At 39.9% G+C, this 21538-nt stretch overlaps 1 protein-coding gene across 1 annotated transcript in view; it reads left to right on the top strand.

Annotated features, from left to right (window-relative positions):
* Positions 1 to 2267: 2267 nt before the first annotated feature.
* ETNK1 (ethanolamine kinase 1) overlaps positions 2268 to 21538 on the top strand; it is a 32176-nt gene continuing 12905 nt past the window's right edge. Inside the window, exons 1-4 of the mRNA XM_042834958.1 lie at positions 2268 to 2530; positions 15349 to 15608; positions 16402 to 16542; positions 17363 to 17505. Coding sequence (XP_042690892.1) covers positions 2375 to 2530; positions 15349 to 15608; positions 16402 to 16542; positions 17363 to 17505 — 700 coding nt within the window. The 5' untranslated portion in view covers positions 2268 to 2374. The remainder of the gene's footprint in view (positions 2531 to 15348; positions 15609 to 16401; positions 16543 to 17362; positions 17506 to 21538) is intronic.

Genomic DNA, 21538 nt, shown 5'->3' with positions numbered 1-21538 from the left:
AGGGAACAGATTTAAATAAAGGCAAGCCAAAAACATATTATCTCTAGAAATATACTGAAGCTGTAACATTTAGATCTTTACATTTTATGACACTAGTGACTCTAGAAATTTGATATAGACCCCCATGTCTTACTCTCTTATTTCTTGATAGAAAAAAGGCTATTAATGCAGAATAGCATTTACACTAGTAACATCAATTCATAAACATATTTTCATCTGAAATCAAACAGAAAGAAATTTTGCTTCCTGAACTCCTGCAAAAACAGATTCCTGTCTCTAGAGATTTTAAACATTACAGGAAGGTCCGAATAAAAGTCCAAGTAGAAGAGAATACTAAGATTAATGATAACAAGGAGTAAGAAAAAAAAAATATTTAAGAAAGGAATTATTTTTAGTTTATTGACTATTTCAAATGTTGAATTCTGCTTGAGTGGAGCATCAAACAGGTGAGTGAATGAAGAACCGTAGGATAAAGTGACATGTTTGGTAGCAATAATGGGAATAGAAGTGATGGTAAGCTCTCTACTTAGATTATGCAAAACCCTTCACTGACAAGACAGAAGTTCTTGGTAAAAACAGGACGTCCCCAAGTAGATGTGGCAGTGTTACTGATGCACTGCAGTTCTGGAGAGGAATGTGTATTAAATTAATGAGAACCGAAACTGAAACTAGCCATTTCCCTCACAAACTGGCCATTATTCACCACATGGATCAGCACAGGTTAGAGGCCGACCTGCTGGAAAGGAGCTCTGCAGAAGAGAACCTGAATGTTCTGGTGAGCAACAGGTTGGTCATGAATCAGTGGCATGCCCCTGTGGCCAAGAAGGCCGGCGATATACTGAGGTGCATTAAAACAAATGTGGCCAGCAATGGAGGTGGTCCTTGTCCTCTACTCTGCCCTGGTGAGGCCACATCTGGAGTATTGCATCCATGTTCTTTACTCCTTTGTTGAAAAAAAAAACAAAACAAAACAGAGATCTTCTAGGTCCAGAGGAGGGCCACAAAGATGATTAAGGGCTTGAAGCATCTCCCTTCTGAGAAAAGGCTGAGACTCCTGAGACTGTTCAGCCTGGAGGCTGAGAGGGATCTCATCACTGCTTATAAATATCTAAATCGTGGGAGTCAAATGAATGGGGCCAGGCAGTGGTGGGGTGCAGTGATAGAACAGGGGGCAATGGGCACAAACTGTAACACAGGAAGTTCCATAGAGACACAAAGAAGAAATTCTTTATTGTGAGGGTGACAGCACAGGAACATGTGTCCAGAGAGGTTGTGGAGTCTCCTCTGGAGATACTCAAGATGCATGTGGACACTTTCATGTATGGCCTGCCGTAGGAAGCCTGCTTTAGCAGGGGGTTGGTCTCCATGATCTTCTATAGAGGATCCTTCCAACCCTTATGATTCCGTATTTCTGTTGTTCATCTTAGGCTGAGTGAATAAACTTGCTTTATGATTGAGGAACTTCTTGAGTTTCCAGTGCTGCCTACATAGAAAGATCTTGGAACATGATGACAGGTGCAGGTACCTGTGTGAATATTATGGGTAAGTTACGGGTAATACAGAAGCATTTATTTATTAAAATAGAATCACTGGGATTTTATTTTACTGGTAACATGCTGTATTTAGGAATAGCCTGGGCTTTTATTTTGTCTGAAGTCCTCAAACTGCCTCCTAAAAGCTTGAGAGCGGAGTGGAAACAATTTCCACGATAAAAGAAGGAAAAGACCACGGGCGTTCTGTACCGCTTGTGGGAAGGGCGATCCGCACGGAGACGTTTGAACAGGGCAGACGCATAGCGCGGTACTTTCTCAGCGCCCACGGGGATACAAACGACACCGCGAACAACCGGCTGAAACCGCAGTAAGTGGAGCAAGGCGGTGAGCAGGTAAACACCTGCAGGGAAAAACGAACGGGGTGTGTGTGTGGGGGGGGAAGCCCTACGAAGGCCAGCACAGAAATTACAGGCTACAAATTAACCGCGGTGGGTAATTCGGAACCCGATTGCGATCAGCTGCTCGACCGGCTGCGGGCTGTCCCGCGCCTCGGCCACATTCCTTCACGCCTGGCTCGGCCGGGGCCGCCCTCCCGCCAAGAGCCGCCCATCGGCGCTGCCTCGCGGGCCGGGGGGGAGCGGAGCGGGCGGCCGGCCGGCCGGCCGCAGGCAGGCAGGCAGGCAGGTAGGTAAGGAGCGGCGGAGGGGAGGGCGCCGGAGGCCCCGCCCGCTCGCTCTCCCAAGCTGCTCCGCGCCGCAGCCGGGGGGAGGTGGAGCCGCTTTATCGAGAGCCCAAGTGGAAATTTCCCCCTCAGTTGCCGGCTCCACCGCGGAGGAGACATCAGAGCTAGCTGCGCGTCCTTGTCGTTCTCGCCCGCAGCCATGTCTAACTACATCCACGTCCCGCCCGGCTCCCCGGAGGTGCCTAAGCTGGACATCACCGTCAGCGAGCGGGAGGGGCCCGGCTGCCGCCAGGGCGCCCTGCAGCTGCTGCGCCGCCTGCGGCCCCATTGGAGACCCGAGGAGGTGACGCTGCAGGTACGGCAGGCTGGGGCCGCGCGGGAGGGCGGGCAGGCGGGCTGGGGATGTGGTGTTTTGAGGCTGGGGAGGGTAGGGAAAGAGAAGGAAAGGAAGGGGGGCGGGCGGCCATTGTGCGGGGGAGAGCCGCCGCGCCGCCGTCCCCTCCCCCTCCTCTCCGCAGGCAGCCCCCTGCGCCGAGCCCCATTCGCTCGGCTGCTCGGCGGCGGGGCGTGGCGGCCGGCAGCATCCCCTGCCCCCTTCCCCTGCTCTCGTTTTCCTCTTCCTCCTTTCGCTCCCCGCACTCTGCAACTTGATTGCCTCCGCCCCGCTTGCCCGCGCGAGCCCGGCGAAGGAAGGCAGGGGATGGTTTGCCCTCGCCGTGCCTTCAGAGCCGGCGGGTTGCGCCTCCCAGCACCCGCGGGGAAGGAGGGCGACGAGGGGCGGCAGCTGAGGTAACAGCGCCGCGGGCTGAGGCGCTCCTCGGGAGCCGTAGGCGGGCGCGCCCCGCGTGTTCGCATGTAATAAATGTCAATAAAAGCCTTGGGTCACTGCGTTTTTCTTCCGTGTCAGCGGTATCTCGGTAGGTATCTGCCTCGCTAACGGCCTTGCTTGCCTCTCAGCCCCGAAGCCTCGCCTGGTGTTGAGCTAGGTGAGCAATCATTCATATTTATGATGAATCATCTGTGTGAGGATTGGTTGCTTTGTGCTTCTAGAATATACTTCACCTAGCCTTGCTTGCATCTTCACTGCATGCGTACAGTCGTGAGAAGCAGCGGCTCACGTACTGCCTGTGCTCAGGTGGGCGCTTTGCGCCGTGCCCTTCAACTCTGTGACCCAGCAGTTACAGCGTGCAGCGCTTGAGGATTTTGGTAAAGTTTCTCATTTCCAGAGAATTATTTCTCTTCAAACCGCTACAGCGAAACTGAGCACGTCATGGTAATAACACACAAATTGACTTGAGCACTCTGAAGTTCTGTGATGGTAGAAATTTGACTTGCACAGTTCACTTAATATGAAAATGAAGGTAACACTTCTTCCAAGTAATTTCCTTAAAGGCTACAGACATAAGTGAAACACAAACCCACTGTAGGTAGGACATCTTTCTTCAGGGAGGTATTTTTTATATCATGATGTACAATGAAAATAGCGTTACAGTGTGAAGAAGGGTGCTGAACAGAGCACTGCTCATGATTTTTTGTTCTAGTTCAGTGGTGGGGACACTTCGCAACAAAATGTTCTTTCTTTCATGCACCTTGAGAAATGAAACTTTCAGGTTTGTGTGGGATGGCTCTAACCCTTTGGGAAAGCTCTAGTATGCATTATTATTATTTTTAAGGCTAAACCTACAAAAACATGCAAAACCCAACCCCACTTCTTTCCTACACCACCTAGTTTGAAAGAAGGAGTAAAGAGCAGTATAAGAGCCATTGGCGTAGAACACGGATGCATGACTGTGCCGTAGTGAAGTGATGGGCTGCTATGCTTCAGTGTTTGTATGTATAAAAAAAAAAAAAAGTCTGATTCTTGCTTCTTTGTTGCTTTGAAACTGAAACTTTTTTACTAACTTTTCTTTCTTTTTCCTTTTCTTTCTGTTAGCTGAACAAGAGCATCCTGCTCACAAAGCTCTACAGTAGCCTTCTAGTTTCACTCGTTAGTCCCCTTTTAAAGTTGTCTGTATGTAACAAGCAAGAATGTGGTTATGCATGTGTCGCATATAGTAATATGCTGAAATAAAACGTAACTACTTTTGTTCCAAGTATGGTCTGCCCTGCATTCCCCTTGTTAGAGTGGCTCTGTAGTTAGGAGGGAGGTGAAACTGAGAATCATTTATTGCATGAAAAATATGCTTGACTAGTCTGAAACAGCAGCATCATAGCAAAGTACACAAAAAACATTGATAGATGTAGCTTCATCTGTGCTGTGCTGTTAATTGCCTTTGCTTTAAGTCATTCTAAGGGCAAAAAGGCAAGTAGGAAGTTGAAGAGTCCAGGGTTTGACTTAAAAAATTAATTAACTTTTAGTGGTTTAAAAAAATAAATAAGAAATGTACCATTCTGTGTCAGACTGCTTAGCCAGCAGCACAGTTGTGAGACAGCATAGTTAAAACATCTTTATGTTTAATCTTTTCTTTAAGATTTGTAAATTAAAATATTCATGATTTAATGGTTTGATTTTTTGATATTGTAGCATGGCACACAAGTAAGTATGAGGCACAGAATGAAAATCTCAGTAGTGCTTAAACTAGTATTATTGCTTTATTTTTAAAATTCTAGAATCTGTACTTGTTGCCAGCTGCTTATTGAATCACAGGTGGTTTATTGTAATGTAACTCCTCAGTGTCCAGTTACCTGTGAATGTTATCACCACAAAACAAGCTTAGGTACTCAGGCTCTTACATTTTGGTAAGGAAAAGCCAAGTTTTTCTGTCTGAACACTGACCTTCATGTGTTTTGTCTGTGCAGTTGTCACTAGAGGCTGTGGGAGGAGCTGCCTAAAAAGTATTTTCTCTAAGTTCTTGAGATCTACTTTCTCTGCTTTATGATTGCAAATAGCTTTGTCAATAAAACCAGTATGGGCCTTTTGCATTAGTAGCTATTGAATTTATGACATGTGATTTTAGTAATAAAATCATAGGGTAGTTCAAGTTGGAAGAGATCTCTGGAGGCTTCAAGCTCATGCTGTATGCTCGCAGCTTGCTGAATCCAGAAATTAGTTATAATGAATTACAGGGAAGGGTGTGTTTGGATTTCATAAAATAAAATGCCTTTCAAAACTCAGATGCTGTTCTGGATTAGTGAAAGTGAGCATGCCAATTTCTATATCCTTGCCAATTTGCTCTAAATTGTAGAGAGAGCTGTGATTACATTCAGCTCTACTGCCTTAAAGAGGTTGTGAAAATGCAATCGTAGTTTACAAATTTTTTTTCTCATCTCATGGGGATGAAATTCTGTTTTTGAAGAAGAATCAGTTTTGAGTTATAATATGGGAAAACTAGTGACCACTGCCTAAGCACAGACTTGAGATTGTCTTATCCCATGACCTATTAAGGGTTTTTTAGGTCAAGTCATAAAGAAGGATCAGTAGGCTAATACGTGATTGTCTCTCTGTAGTGTAATGCTATGGAATGGGGAATGCAGTCTTTATTTCTCCCCATTTTGAAGTGATCTGTATAAAGGATGCCTGATCTTACTCTTGAAGAGCCTTAATGTTAATTTAAGCATTGGTTATTTGCATAGCATTATACGTGCCAAAAATTCAGCAGCCAGATTTGAGTGTCTGAAATAATTAAAATTGTGCGTAGCACATGGTGCTCATCCTTCCCCTAACCTAGGGGGAACAAGGGGAACCTTTTTTTTTTTTTTTAGTAAGGGAAATTCGTATATTCAGTAAAACTTATCTTTTTTCTAATCCTGCAAGCATCTGACTTGGTTCTGTATTGTGCCCAAATAAGTTTCACGATTGGTTCTCCCTCATATAATGAAATGTTGCTTGCTTTTTAGTACTGCTTTTAGTACCAGAATGTACGTGTCTTTGCATTTATCAGTTTCCTATATGTCTGCTTTTTCCTTCCTGTCTTGTGCTCAGTAGCTTTTCTGTGGTCAGTATTTTCTGGTGGCTGCTTTCAGTTCTGTTTATGTGTGGGTCTTGCTATTTTCTTTATAAGAAACAATGCGAATGACTTAAAATACTTAGGTTTACTTAAACTGTATATGGAGTTCAGAACCCTGAAATAATTGAATGAAAATAAGAGTATCATGGAAAATGATGTAAATTGTAACCTTATTTTTAAATCGCAGTGTTGTTACTTTTTTCAACAGTATTATTTTTATTGCGTGGCTGTTCTAGGACATCATGATCTTTCAACAGTTGATAAAGTTCTTATATTTAGAGAAAGGGTGACTGAAGGAAAACAGGAAAAAAATAGTTTGAAGAAATATGCTACGCTGATGCATTATGGTAAAGCTAATCAAGGGGTGTGTCTTGAATTCAATGTCAAAGCAGCTGGAATATTGAAGCAGTACTAAATGTCATCTGCTGATTGGTTTCTTCATTCTCATGAAGTGTCTGAAGTTTGATAAACTCAATCAGTTGTAAATGAGCTTTTACCTTATCAGTGGGTGTGGCAGCAATCATTTTCATGTGGTGAGGTCTTAGTTTATTTGCCACATCACTGAGCGTGACGTAACCCAGTTGTGTTTGCTCTAGGTGTGATGTATGTGCCGATGATTCTGGTTCTAGTTAAAGGTAATCAATACTTGCTTAGTCACAGCCTATGATCTGGCTATGTAATGGCACATAGTTTGCTCTGAACGTTAGAGATTATTTTGGAAAGGAAGAGGGCCACCTAAGATGTTCCTCCTTAGCCTCTGGGTTTTTTTTTCTACTGCTAGACAGCCATTTCACATCAAAGCCTTCTGAGGGAGAAGCCGCGAATTCATTCTTGAGTCAAAATAAAATCTTAGACACCTTTTATGTTCAGGTTTTTTGGTTTTTTTTTTTTCTTTTTTTTTTTTCCCCTATGGCTCTTAATCAAAATCATGAAGTCTCTAAAAAGTTCTAAAGCAATTCACCTCTTCAGAAGTCTTAACTGGTTATCAGATGTTAACTGCCTTCTTGGGAGAGCATTCTTCAGAAAGAAGTTAAAAAGTGCTTAATTTTTCTTTGAAATCTATTCCAACGTAGAAGATAAGTTATTCTTGTTCAATTCATTTAGATCAGGATTAGTTCTTGTAAAAGGTGATGGCTCTATAGTACATTGGTCATTCCAAAAGCAATGCCTCCTATTTATTTCCATGGAAACTGTAACAGCCATAAAGAGCACCATAACACTGTTTGGTAGAGCAAACTCAGATACCAAACACTATTTTTCAACCTAGTCACTACCATTAGCTACGCCTTCTTGCTAGTGATGAACAAGAGCCTGCATGACATGCTTAAAAAAATCTGCTCCAATGGAGGTGACCTACTGTTTCAGTGCTGGCATCATTGCTAGGAAAATGTCCACGCAGTCCGTATTTCATTGGCCCAAGCAGATGCAAGTAAGTAGGTACTAAAACTGGACTATATAGTGGATGTGTTAGAACACAGTCGAGCCAAGCTTGGCAGTGTACTCCATGGTCTTCAGACTGGTATGGGACCTGGTATTATTGCGTTGCAGGAGAAAGGTTGTCCTCCCCTCTGTCCTGAGTCTGGAAGTTTGAGCCTTCAGCGTTGTGATTTAGCAGTTAAGAGTTGATGGTTTTTCTGGTTTTAAAGAAATCCAGACAAATTACTCCTATTCCAAGAGACAGTGCACATCACTTTACCCACTGAGAGTTGCATCTTGAACGTTTTTCAGTAAGGAATTTCCATGTTGGCACTCCATGCGCTGCCCTTTTGACTCTGGCTCCTAGTATTGACACCATGTCTCATCACCAATAATGATGTGATTCAGGAAACTCTTATCATCAGCCTTCTATTGGTTTAATAGATTTTGACAAACTTGCTTAAAGTGTTCTTTCTGTTCCTGTGTGAGCATTCGTGGGACTCACTTGGCACAAACTTCGTGATATTCCAACGTTGTCACCATCATTTCTAATGTATTGAAGCTGATATTCAGCTATGTGTACTGAGTTCCCTCCCTGGTTGTAATCTGCACATTTGTGTGAATGAGTTGATTGAGACTCTCATGATTTCTTAGTGGGACAGTGGTAGTTTGTCTTTCATATTGCAGATGCCTCTAGTGAAATATGCCACTCGCTGTGCTCACATCCACTGTTTGGTCTCAGAAACATTCAGCAAGCATTGATGGATGTTGCTGCCACTTTTTCTGCATGGAGGAATTTAGTGCCATGCCTTTGCTTCATTTGCACTTCTGTGTCAGACACCCCCTCTGCTGCCATCTATTGCACAGCAACAAAATGCAGTGGAGTATTGGCTGGAAGATTTGACCTCTACTGCCATACCACCACCATCTGCCTTCTGACTTCACAGGCCTGCATAATAAAGTAGGAGGCATTACTGTTGGAACAGCCTTTGTATTTTATAATAGGTTTCTGCTTGTGATTTTACATGACCTTCATACTGAGAATGTGTAGGATGTGAAATTAAAAACCTTCAAGAAAAATCCAAACGAAGAACCCATCACCACCAAAAAAAGAATTATTCAGGCTTTATTGTTTGGTAGACAAAGAAGAGTGTTTGTGCTACTCTGTAGTGTAAGAAGTAGTACTGTCACTTTTTCCATGCTTCTATTGTGGCTGAGTGCCATGAGAGTGGAAAACTGTTGATCTAGCCTAGAGTTGAACTGATAATGGAATGGCACTATTAATGTACTGGCCCCCTGTGAGCCTCAGTGTTTTTCACACCAAATCATGCTTGTTCCTGGTCAACTGAGTGTCCAAGTCAGGCAGACATGGTGTCATTCAGACGTCAAGCGCTATGATCAAGGGTATTGCTCCAGTTTCTGGAGAGCTGCAGATGCTGTTTTCCTTGAATATGTGGGATTTAAAACCTATATTTTCCTGGAGTTCTTGGCTGATGTGATCTTGTGGATGTGCGTGTATAGACTGCAATACGGATTTAGTGCTTTAATTTAAAGAAGCACATGGTATAGCGTTCTGAAGATCTTCTAGTTCATTTTGGGATTCAGAAGCAGAACACTGTAGAATTATAGAATCACAAGGTTCAAAAGGACCTATAAGATCACCTAGTCCAACCGTCCTCCCATCACCATTGCTACCACAAGCACTAAGCCATATCTCCTCATCCAGGCACCTCTTCAACTCTGCTTGGGATTGCGACTCCACCACTCCCCTGGGCAGCCATTCCAGTGCCTCACCACTCTTTGAGAGAAAAAGTTTTTTTTGCTTAAAATGCCTGCTTGTTTAAGCTGAAACTTGACATCACTTCTGTTTATACAGCTCCACAGTGTTTATTTCAGTATTTCTCCTCTTATGGAGCAGTTCCATGGGATCATAATTTAATTCTCCATTTTTTTTTTTTTTCCTGTGACCTCCTGAAAGAGTAGGATAAGATAGAACTTGTCTTGAACTGCTTCTAAACGTGAGATGGGAATGTATCCAGCATCAGTAATCTAATAACCTGATCATTTCTTAAACTAAAAGTGCTTTTGAAGTCAGAGACGTTTCTCAGATTTTCCTGGACCCATTTAGTTGGTCATGTTTCTGTTTGCTGGTTTCCGTGAGTGCACTTGGATATGTTTTCTGTATTTTTCTTACGTTTGCTCTGTGTTTCAGTAAGTCGTTTGTATTTTTTCCCAAGAGCTAGAGAACTTACTTAAAGCTCAGTCTCTTCCTGCCATTCTTGCCCATGGTGGTGCAACATAAATATCATTTCCAAGAATGTTGTCCAAACTCAGTTTTGGCATAGAGTCACATCAACTGGAGGTTCAACCATTGTGTGATAAGTATGTATAGTGACATTTAAATTTGTGCAGGCTACTGGAGGGCCAGAATCTTGGTTTTGGATTGTTCTGGTCACTCGGTTGTTTTCTCTGCTGCTATTGTATTGCATAACCTATGTTTGGTTAGGTTGTGGTTGGACTTGATGGTCTTCAAGGTCTTTTCCAACCTGAGCAATTCTATGATTCTGTATTGGTTCTCTGTATTTCTTGATCTATTTCAGGAATTTCTTACCTGGTGTATGTAACGTTTTGTGGGTTTTTTTTTTTTTTTTCCTTTTTCTTCCAACTGAGAGTTTACTGGTTATTTTTTATCTTTGTAGTCAGAGTCCATTCTCTGTTCATGCTTTTGTCAAAGAGCTGCTGTTTTGCTCTGCTACATTTCAGGGTAGAGATTCTAAGCAGATTTTTTTTAAATGCATCATTAATGATGTTCTGAACAAAAGAATAAAATATTACTTTATTTTACTGCAAGACAACATATTTTTTACTACATCATGAAAAAAATCAGCTGCTCTGAATGCTGTCCCTGGAAAAGTAAGCAAACTACCTTTTTAAGAAGCAAGAAATAAAGTGCTCCTGAGTGTAAATAATTACTTGGAGCAGCATGTTACAAATACATGCTAATAAGAAGTAGTGTTCCTAAATTATCAGTTGAGGGAAGCCAATTTCCTTCTTGTAGTGATTTTCTTTTATTAACACTAATCAGGCTTATTTTGGAGGGGATAACAGACCTGTGCAGTGTGATGAAAGCTGTACAGCTGCCAGAGGTTTGTTTGACCAGTACAGGGAAACTTCAGATTCTTAATTTGTTTTACATGCTATTGCTGTTTCTCATGACTTAAATCCTGGTTATCTACATAGTATGTTCTGCATAGAGGGAAAGGCAAGTTTGATTGCAAGGTTTTTTTTTTTTTTTTTTTTTTTTTTTTTAATGCTAAGCTGTTCTTAAAGTAATGCTTCCCATTTTATTACGTCATGTTTTATTATATCATGTCCTTGATGCCAGGGGTGGGTGGTGATCGTATGGCATTAGAGGCTGAACTTTCTCACCAGTATTTTGTGATGTGTTGTTCCTGTGTGACAGATGGCAGCAGAGGGGCAGTCTGACAAAGCGGTGTCTGACACAGAACTACGTATGAAGTGATGTAGAATCGAGTTCTTCCATGTGAGGAGAACACTGCACCAAGTGACATTCATCAACTCCTGCTGAATGTTGATGGAGACTGAACAGTGACTGTGAGCATGGTGAAGCAGTGGGTGGTGTGTTTAAGCAGTGGTGACAGCTAGAGTGGATCGCTTCTGCTGATGCAGGTTTTGCCAAGTGCAGCATGCATGCTTTTGTTCATCACTGGTGAAAATGTGTATCCAGTGGTGGTGGCCATGTTGAAAACAGTGTTTTGTAGCTGAGAATTTGTTCTGTCAGGTGGTGTGGTATTGCGCTCTTTGTGCTATTGCTTATAGACAAATCAGGGTCTCAAAACATGTTCTTGGTGGTTTAAAAACCTTTTCCTTGGCAGTTACAAAGTGCTTAGTCATAGAGCACTGACTGCTCCGTGCACCTAGACCATTTGTCTTGCGTGCTTGACTTTGGACGTGAGTGAAATTTCTCATTTATGAGTTTGACTTTATCTTACAAATAGGATCAACTTTCCAACTACTTTCTTGTAGCAGGGTTACATTTTTTGCTCCTCTGTCAGGAGTCTGCCCATTCTTAAAATGGGTTGCCAGGGATGTTGTTCACTTGCTACTCAAGCAAGCTGGTAAGTTACTAAACAGTGGGTTTCCAGAATTTGTGAATATGATCTTTCTTTTATCACACAGGAGTGTCAAAATAATAGTGTAACTTAATCCATTTCTTTTGCTGGTGAGAATAACAAGTTGGTGCCAGAACCACCTTCTGCTCCTGAGCTCCATCTGTGGCAGTCCAAAGTATCAACCCTGCGCTTAGCTTTCTGCATCAACATCTGTGGCTTATTTCTGCCTCCCTGTGTTCAAATTCTGCCTGACCTTTGATTTTTGTCTGATGCTAGCTGAGATGTTGGTGTACCTGTGCAAGACTAAGACCGAACTGATTCCGAGTGTGAATACATACTGGGGAAAAAGAGCGGGCAAAGAGAGATGCTATTTCACAGGATCAGGTAGAGGTTGGTCAGGGTATGTGATGTATTAAACACCCTAGCACTAGCTGCAGTTCGGGAATGCGCTTCCACAGAGTGACTTCTTTACAGGGGCAGGGGTTATGACTTGCTTTCTCAGGGACTTCCAGGAGGGGTGTGATTGTTAAGAGATTGTGCAACCTGTTTCAAGGTACTTTGTGGGACAAATCAGGACCTGCCTATGTGTCAGGTGCTCGTGTTTAGAAAACGTTAATCCTTCTGAGGTAAAGGTCTTCACCCTGGTTTAGTAAACTTACTGTATGTCTGGATATCATTAAGTAAGTTATTTTTTCTGAGAACCAGACACATACTTGCCTTATGCTTCCAACATCAGTGTGTTTCAGAAGCAAGTAGCTCTAGGTTCTGGTGGTTTGAGTTAATTGTATTCTAAAATATGTTGGAATCAGTACTGTGCTGATCACAAAAAGTCCCTTTTGACCTAAACAGTTCTGTAATGATTGGAGGGAAGAGGTTGTGCATTATAATGGAGTTGTTCATGGCTTGAAACACAAAAATAATCTGCTTGGACAAACCAGGTAATCTTGTTTGGTAGTTCAAGTGCATCTTTCTTATGTTAGAGCATTTGTGTCATCTGCATGAGAGTCAAGCAAAAGAACAGAGTGATGTTAGAGTATAAACGTATTCATTTTGCTGTTAAAATCAGTAGACATGGTGCTGAACTCTTTTTTTTAGTTCCCTAATAGTGCATTATTTTGTTGTTTCAAAAGATTGCTAAAGACTATCATTCATCTCTTGTAATGGATAATTAAAATAATAGATGCTAATAAATATCCATAAATTGTGAAGTCCTCATTTTAGAGTGAATTACGTAAGTAGTCTAACAGCTTTATGATTGGCCTCTGTACATGCAGATTAAAAGCATGATTTGCTGAACCTATTTGTAAACGTTTCAGTGTTGGTAGCTGTTTAAGCAAATAGAATGCCTTCATATCTTCTGCCATTCTGTATTTCTATTTAGGGATGCTGTGCTGTTTTTTTTTCTTTTTTTTTCTTTTTTTTTTTTCTGTCACTATGATGAGAAATTGATTCCCCACTCCATTTTTAGTTTGTCTGAGCTTCTTTGCTTCACCACATAAAGATTCTGAGGAAAGCAAGGCATGATAGTTTAAATATAACATCTTTTTTTGTGAAGTCTTGTCTCTCCCTCTGAATAGTAGATTTGATTACAGGATCTTTTACTTAGGATTTAAATGAAAAAAAAAATATATATATAATATAAAAATCAAACAACTGTTCCTGATGCTTGATTTCTCCAAATCCATGAGACTTGTTCAAACGAGTGGTAGTTTATTTCCAATATTACTATGCTTTTCAAAATTAGGGCCACATTTTGGATGGGGTGCTGTCACCAAAAGCCCAAACCATCCGACTTCCTGCTGGAGGGAGAGGAAACACGGCAGTGGTGACGGGAGAGAAGCTTGAATGCATACCTTTAAATAAGGAATTCAGACTGTTTCTGTGGAATGCTTATTATTCTAATTCTGATAAACAGCTTTCAATATTTATTTGCTTTTCTGGCTTTCATTACAATTATGAATTTCTGAGATTCCTTGGAGTCTGCAGGTTGCTTTACAGATAAAGCAAAAGCTGCTTGCAGCTAAGTACCTCCGTAGTTTGAAAATGTACAGGTGGTTGAACCGTGAATCTGCTTGTATCTTGTGTGTGCCAGATTTTACTGAATGAGAATTAATGATGAATGTGCCTCCTAAAAAAGGAAGTTAAGGTTGTAAGGTGCCTACGGAAGTGGAAATAGTGTGTACCTATATACGTATGTTAACCTAATTGAAGCTACTTTCTGGTCGTTTATTCCAGTGGAAGATACTGAAAGGTTCTTTTGCACTTTGCTTACTTCTCGTGTTTAAAACAACAGGGCTGTTGAGTAGTCATGAACGCTGATGCTTTTGCTTGTGCTGTTGGCTGTTTGAAAGTGTGCTTGTCACCTGAAAATGTTAATGTCTTCCCCTTAGTCACTTACTTAGAAGTTAGAGTTAAGACAGATAATGCTCATCCAGCAAAAGCCCAGTCTGTGTTGACAAGGCACAAAGTTTCAAAGCCCTGAACACCTGTTTTCTAAACTGGTAAAATTCCTCAGGTTGTAAAAGATGAGAGAACTGCTATTTCTTCTGTGTTGCTTTCAAATGTTTGGCTACATGCAAGTGTGCACACAAAGCTTCTTAGTAACTCTGGTTTTAGCCAACTTACCTGGTACCATTGGTGGAACTGCAGCTTCTTTTAGTGACTAGTCTCATCATCAAAAGTTGAAAGAGAGGCAGTAGTTAGTGACAGTTTTTCTTTCTTTCTTCCTTGTTTTCCGTAGCTGGGAACTTAATGCAACCATACCTCCATTGTTACTTGAAGGGCAACAAATAGGTTGTCATTAGATGTAAATATGTAATGCTTTTACTTATTTTTGTGGAGGGTCACTTGCCTCACCTCCTGTCTATTCAGGCATCAGTCACTAGGCTGGTCTCTGAATCAAGAATAAATTGCAGGGCTTTAAAAAACTGCTTTTGTGTGTGTCTTTATCATTCAAGACTTAAAGTGCTTGTTTGTCTCCTGAATGGCAATGAACCAGTTACGAAGTAGAATGATGGAAAGAGTGAGTCTTGTCAGAAGCTCTTAAACTTGGAGTGGTACCTGAGGCTCAAAATGGAGGTCTTGAATTCAGAGTGATTTTTTGCATTTGTAGAGGAGCTGAAAGTGACTTTAGGGCTTGTTCTCAAGTGGTAATACCTCACAGCTAGTGGGAACATAACGCTCAGCTTGGACTGTGTCTTGCCTCAATTCTACTTTGTTAAAAGGAATACTTGAGAACTCCAGGAATATCTTTTTACTGTTTGTGCGCTTAACAGCAAATACAGAATTCTGAAATGCATCAAAATTGTTTGTGCTGCCTGTGTTCACGATACAACAATTTTGGGATTGCTACCTTGTTCAGGCTTTGATTTCAGCCAATTGAAACCATCAGTTTCAGAGTGGTTATGTGAGAACTTGTTTTACAGCATTAAATATTCATCTACTGCCTTTTACATGTAGTGTTTCTGCAGTCACTGTAGCATGTTCTCACATTGGCCTATTTTCTTTTGGTGTGTTACGTGGAAAAACTTCATATTTTTCTTCATGATTTTCCTGTGTTTTAAAGATTGATTTTCTTTAAATCTCAGGCTTGTAAGCCAAAGAGTAACCTTGCATTCTTTTCTTGAACCATGGAATTAAAGATGCAAAACTAAGCAATGTGTTGTTTTACTTTTCAGCTGTTTACTGATGGAATCACCAATAAATTAATTGGCTGCTACGTGGGTGACATAACAGATGATGTAGTTCTAGTTAGGATCTATGGAAACAAGACTGAGCTCTTAGTTGACCGTGATGAAGAAGTGAAGAGTTTCCGTGTGTTGCAGGCCCATGGCTGTGCACCTCAGCTGTACTGTACTTTCAACAATGGCTTGTGCTACGAGTTCATGCAGGGAGAAGCCCTGGATCCTGAGCATGTATGCAATCCTGATATTTTCAGGTAAGCTTTTTACTTAATTATTTTATTATACAAGTTCTGTGAAGTATGTATGACGTATTGTCAAATCCAAGGGATCTCAGGCTTAATTTATGAGCAGACAGAAAGTGAATGTTATTATAAGCCTGTGTGAAGCTGACTTTGAAACTTTTGTTGGTTCACTGCTTTTGCATAGTTAATCGTGATACTTCACATACGAAAAGATGATCCTTGCTGCTCTCACAGAAGACTTCATACACATTAAAGTTTCACTTGTGTGTGTTCAGTACTTGAACGTTGATGTTTGAGAAATAATTTAACGTGGTGCAGTTAGAGAGGCTGGGTTTCATTAAAGTGAATCCTAGCTCTATTTCTAGTGTATTTCATTTGTGGATAGGTTCAAAATGTTTCACTGAGACGTTTTTTATGTTAGCAGCAAATAGGAAATGCTGATGTTTTAAGGTTTTTCTTAGCTTTTCATGTGTGCGCTGAAATGTATTTGATACCTAAAAGCTTCAAATAATTTAAATCAAGTCTTCTGAAGATGTGCAGGTCAAAGAGTAGACGTGTCAAATATACATGGTGTAGCTGAATTCCAGTTTCTGTCAGTGCTTCACACGTGGTTCTGCTTAAAGATGTTATGAGGCTTTAAAAATGCTACCCTGTGGGCTGCGCTGCTCTTGTTTATGCTCTTGTTGATTTCTTTGTCGGATCTCTTTATCACATTTCTATTAAATGTTTTTGTTGTCCTCTCCTCTTGCTGGAGATGATAAGGACTATTGCAAAAGTAACATTAATTTAAACTTTTTTTTTGAAGACTCATTGCCAGACAGCTTGCTAAAATCCATACTATCCATGCTCACAATGGATGGATCCCTAAATCTAACCTGTGGCTGAAGATGGGGAAATACTTCTCTCTTATACCCACGGAGTTTGCAGATGAGGAAGTGAATAAAAGGTAAGTGTTTGATCACTGTGTGCTTTCCTGATGTTACATTTTTTCAGGGCGATGGATGGAAGATTATATATATAATTTTTTTCTAAAAAATTCAAAAATTGGTTTGAAATCCAAGGTTAATAAAAGGCTGTTTAGAGTGACAGGGAGGCACAGTCAGACTTCAAAGCTAAAACTATAATTTGAATATGTAAAGAATCATCAAATTTCCTTAGTGAGTAGATTCCAGCCTAAATGCTCTTTATAGATAAGTGGTCTTTCTAGAATTTCTTGGATATCATTGATATGAAGTGCTTTTCTCTCTGTGTTGTAAATGCTCTGGCAAAGTTGTGGGGTTTTTTTAAAACAAAATTCTCTAGACAGGAGTAATTGAAAAATCTTAAAAATGTCAACCTAAGTATATTTACAGTTACTAAAGAGGAAAAAAAAAAAAAAGGAATCTTATTTAATCTGGTTAGATAAATATGGTATGTGCAGTTGTGTGTTGTAATGTGAGCAACAAGTGAACGAAACTCATGCTGTAAACTTTTTATCTGTGCTCCTTTAAGAATGTGCAGGATTGAGTTCAAATTCTATTCCTGAGTAGACTACTGTCATGTTTACAATAGATAATCTATAGAATTTCTTGGGGAGGACAAAATAGAATATTGTCATAATTTGTCTGCAGTAGTGCTAGGGGAAATAGTGCCCCAGTCTGAGAGAACGTCTGTTGGATTATTTGAAATAAGAGTGTAGAGGAAAATAATTAAGTTATTTCATTACAGATGCTTGGTATGGAACACACTACTAAAAATTAACTCTCAAACTTCTTACACCTGAAAAGGTTTTTAAGTGAAATTCCAAGTCCTCAAGTTCTTCAGGAAGAGATGGCCTGGATGAAGGAAAGACTGTCAAATTTAGGATCACCAGTGGTACTCTGTCACAATGACCTGTTGTGTAAGAATATTATTTACAACAAGAAACGAGGTAGGTAGTGAGCTAAGCAGTAAGTAGTGGCTTAGTTTGTTTATTCTGTAGTTTCATTTGCTACATCAGTGGTGTCCCTTTTAATGTCGGTAATGTTGGTGAACTCAGTTTGAGCTTTTAAGACTCCATGTAATGGAGACTACTTTGTTGAATTAGTTGGTTCTCATACGTGTTACTGTACAGAGAAAAATGTTGCTATTTGGTTTTATTTAATTAATTAGTTTTTCTGTAGCCTGCCTGCATGACTAGGTTTCAAAGTCTGTCATTGTTTATGATAATTCTGTTCCAGTCGTATGAAGGAGAAAAATTATACAAGTACAAAAAATAATCTGAAGACATCTCCTGTAATCTGCGTGGTGTTCTGGTTTGTGATTGTGTTGCAGCAAGGAAAGATCTTCATGACAAAGTATTTCGGTGATACTTAGCACTGCATTCAGTCATAACATCTGTGTTCTGCATGAGGTACTTGGGCATCTTAGATTGCTTTAAATACATACTTCATTCAAACAGCTGAAGGTGTTTAGGTAAAGATTAAATATATTTTTGATTATAAACTAACTCAAAATATTTTTAATAAAGAATGCCTCAAATAGAATCTATAAAGCTTCTGTATAAACTCAGTTTATTTTATTGGTTTGAGGTTCAGTTACTAAATTAATCAATTAAATACTATATTAAAATAAACAGAGAAGGCAAACTTCAAGATGCTAAAATGATGTGGTAAAATTGTTTGCATTTGCACAGCTTTCCTCCCATTTAATATCTCTGAGACCAGCTGAATGCAGTAAATTCATCAGGTTAGATATTCAAGATCCTTCTGAAATAAGGATGACTTGATCTTTTTAATAACTTCATGTGTTTGCAACAGTTCAGTAACTGTTGATATTTCAGTCAAAACTGTGAAGTAAGTGACCAGGAGTCAAAAAATCAGCATGTGAGTTTACGCTGGAATTGTGATATAGTACCAAAACCAGTATATTGTTCTTGTGTAGGTTTTTTGAGTGCTGAAACTACTTGGGGTTTTAACATTCCTCAATCACCCATTGAGGTAAAAAGTAGTTTTTAGTCACTTTTCATAGCAGAACCATGATTCAATGTGAAATAAATCAGGAATCCCTCTAAAAGGCTCGCTCTCATGGTCAATAGACTTAAAGTTCCTACTTTAAAACAACTGCTATATGCTTTTCTTTTAGTAAACAGAATGGAGGAAAAAACAATGCCAGCAGTGCTTCACTTATGAGCAATCCTACCAGTGTGTGAGTGTTTAGTGTCGGGGACAGGGTTGGGGGGAGTGGGAGGTGTACATTCTAGCGCTTTGGCTACAAGCTGGCTGGGGAAAGAAGACTTGGAAATCTGAAACAGGTGGATTGTTACACTTGTTTGAATGTTGCACGTTGTAAGACTTCTGCAATCTAGGTACAGCAGATACCTTTTTATAGTAACCAAACCTCAATGCCAGCTGTAGTATGTTTATGTCTGTCCTTTGAAAGCTCTTTCTTACTGCATTCTTATTGTAGAGCAAAAGCTTAGTGAAGCTATTTGCCCATTAGTACAATCCTATGCAATGTTGTTTTTAGAAGTGGAGGGAGTCTCAACTATAATTCTACATATATTTTGCTGGAGTTCTGTTAAGCACTGCAAAACCTTGTGTTGGTATATACAGAACTTCATGAGCACAAAATAGAATCTTCAAAGATGCGCTTCATTAGAAATGGCACCTGGCTGTATGAAGGTAACTAACAGCTGTGATGATGCTGAGACTTTACTAGATTTGCTTTATCATCTAGAGAGACTTGTGTCAGCAATATCTTGGCTTACCCTAAACTGGGACTGAGGAGAAAGACTCAGTGTTCTAGATTAATTACTTAGTTTTTTTCCTTCTCTGTTCATTAAAGATTGAGCAGTGCTGGTAATGTTTATCTAGCTTTTCAGAAGCTGGCACAAAATAACTCACTGGTTTTAACAACACTGTATTTGTTGTGTTTGTAAATGCTTAAGTTATCTACTCAACATGTTTTTGTTTTCAAGCTGCAGGCTGACAACAGATGTTAAACTCTTGTCCAGTGCAGTTAGAATGATAGTAACTTATCCCAGTGCCTCGCTTTTAGACTTGGACTCTGGATTAAATTAATGTTAAATTTTCAGACTTGGAAGAAAAATTATAATTGTCGTGCTGCTTCTGAGAAGAATTAATCTCATGTCCTTACATTTTATTTATGAGACTGGAATAGCATGTTGAATGCTATTTTCATTTGCTGGATTGTAAGTTATTTGATTTGAATTTGCTCATGCTGTGACTGAGAGAATTTGGCCTCTTCTTGCTGCTTTGTTAATGGCCATTCTCAGTTGCTCAGGATATGAAATTAGTAAGTGTTATTTTACATAACTCATAATAATTATCAGTGTGAATTACTCATTGAAGGATACAACTCAGAACTTCTTGTTGCTCTTAATTGCAATTTGTACATCTAGATAATCAAAATATGCTTAATAGCACATTTATAGAGCTCCTGTTCTGATGGTGTTCAATATATATATATATTTTTTTTTTTAACATAAGCTGGGAGTATCCAAAATGTGTTCCAAAAGTACTCAAATCTTGATGTTCAGAAAGACCAAATACCAGTGTTCTTTTGTCGATATCTGTGTTCTTTTTGAATGTTTTAAATTCTTCTGCCAGGAAGTTAAGTGTGTAGGTAGATGGCTAGTTTTGTTCTGTTTATTCCCTCTGCCTACCCAATGTTTTCTATGATCTTTGGTAGGAGTCTGTGGGTGCTCAGTGCTTCTGAAGACTGAGGTATGTTTAAGGCTTCTAGTTTTGATCTAAAAACCTATTTTAATTTTGCAAAGATATATTGGGTATTTATAATTAAAATTATTCTGTGGGTGTGTGACCCTATTTTGTATTTTCAGAAAAGGTAGTAGCCTGGATCACTGTCTTCTCTGAAGCTGTCGTGTAGGATGTCAGGGGCCCACCTGATGAGCAGGATAGGAGAGAACTTTCAATATATCATCCTGCTGTAGTAACTACAGCTAGTACTTGCTTGTTAAAGTGTTTACCTCATTAAACCTTTGAAAACGAAGGGCAGCTATAGAGAGGTGTCATCACTCTCCTGCCTTTCTGTTCCCTGAGGAGATCAAACAGATGTCCTCTTGATTACCTTTTCTTCTATTTGAAAAGTGAATTCCAGGTGTATAAAACACAACATGGATTCCATTTTGTATCTTTATACAATGTTAGTAGGTGAGATTGTGTTGCCTACTGTAGTAGGCACCCTTTTAATGAAAAGGATAGATTGTGCTTGAAAAGCAAATATTCTTCAACAACTTTATTTCTTTTGGCAACAGGAGCTGCTCCAGAGAGATGACAGAGCATAGTTTTAAGTAACGTCTCCTTCAATAAAACACAGATCTGCTCAGACTACTGTATTACTGGTCTCCTGCTCACACTGATACTAGTGGGATGTACAATTCACTATGTTTCTTTAAAACCTCAAAGCAAACTGCTTCACTGTAGCGTAACCATACCTTTAGAAGTGGCTTTGCAGTATTAACTGCAGTAAATCTTTAAAGGAAATTCTAATACTGTGGATATTTAAACTATGAGAACGATGCTTCTTCTAAACGAAGGTGGTTAAAACTCCATGCTAGCACAAGTCTGAAAGAGATTAATAAGAATACAGGATCTTTTCGCTTCGGAGTTTCGTGTTACCACATATGAGTTGCCAAACTTTCTTCATCTATTATGGATCACATGTGCCATTGTTGCTGCCTTGTGATGATATGCGCAGTGCTACATAAGTGCACTGAGCTGATGTTTTCTCACATCTCTTGTTTTTGTGCCTCCCCATTGGAGAGTGCCTGGTAACAGCATCATCTGTAGCTTGTTAGATTCAATTTCTTATTCCATAAGACTATTATTTATAGTAAAAATTAAATTTTGGCTATAATTAAAAACAAACATAATGGCGCATACGGGTATGTTTCAAGATGAAATTTAGACATTGAAGAAATTTATTTTAAGGTTTATCTT

The sequence above is a fragment of the Centrocercus urophasianus genome, unplaced genomic scaffold (genome assembly GCF_019232065.1).
Source record: "Centrocercus urophasianus isolate 14NV4802_14NV808 unplaced genomic scaffold, USGS_Curo_1.0 seq_5, whole genome shotgun sequence".
In the NCBI taxonomy this organism is placed as follows: domain Eukaryota; kingdom Metazoa; phylum Chordata; class Aves; order Galliformes; family Phasianidae; genus Centrocercus; species Centrocercus urophasianus.
The sequence above is the reverse complement of the archived record's forward strand: the minus strand, read 5'-3'. Positions and strand labels throughout refer to the sequence as shown.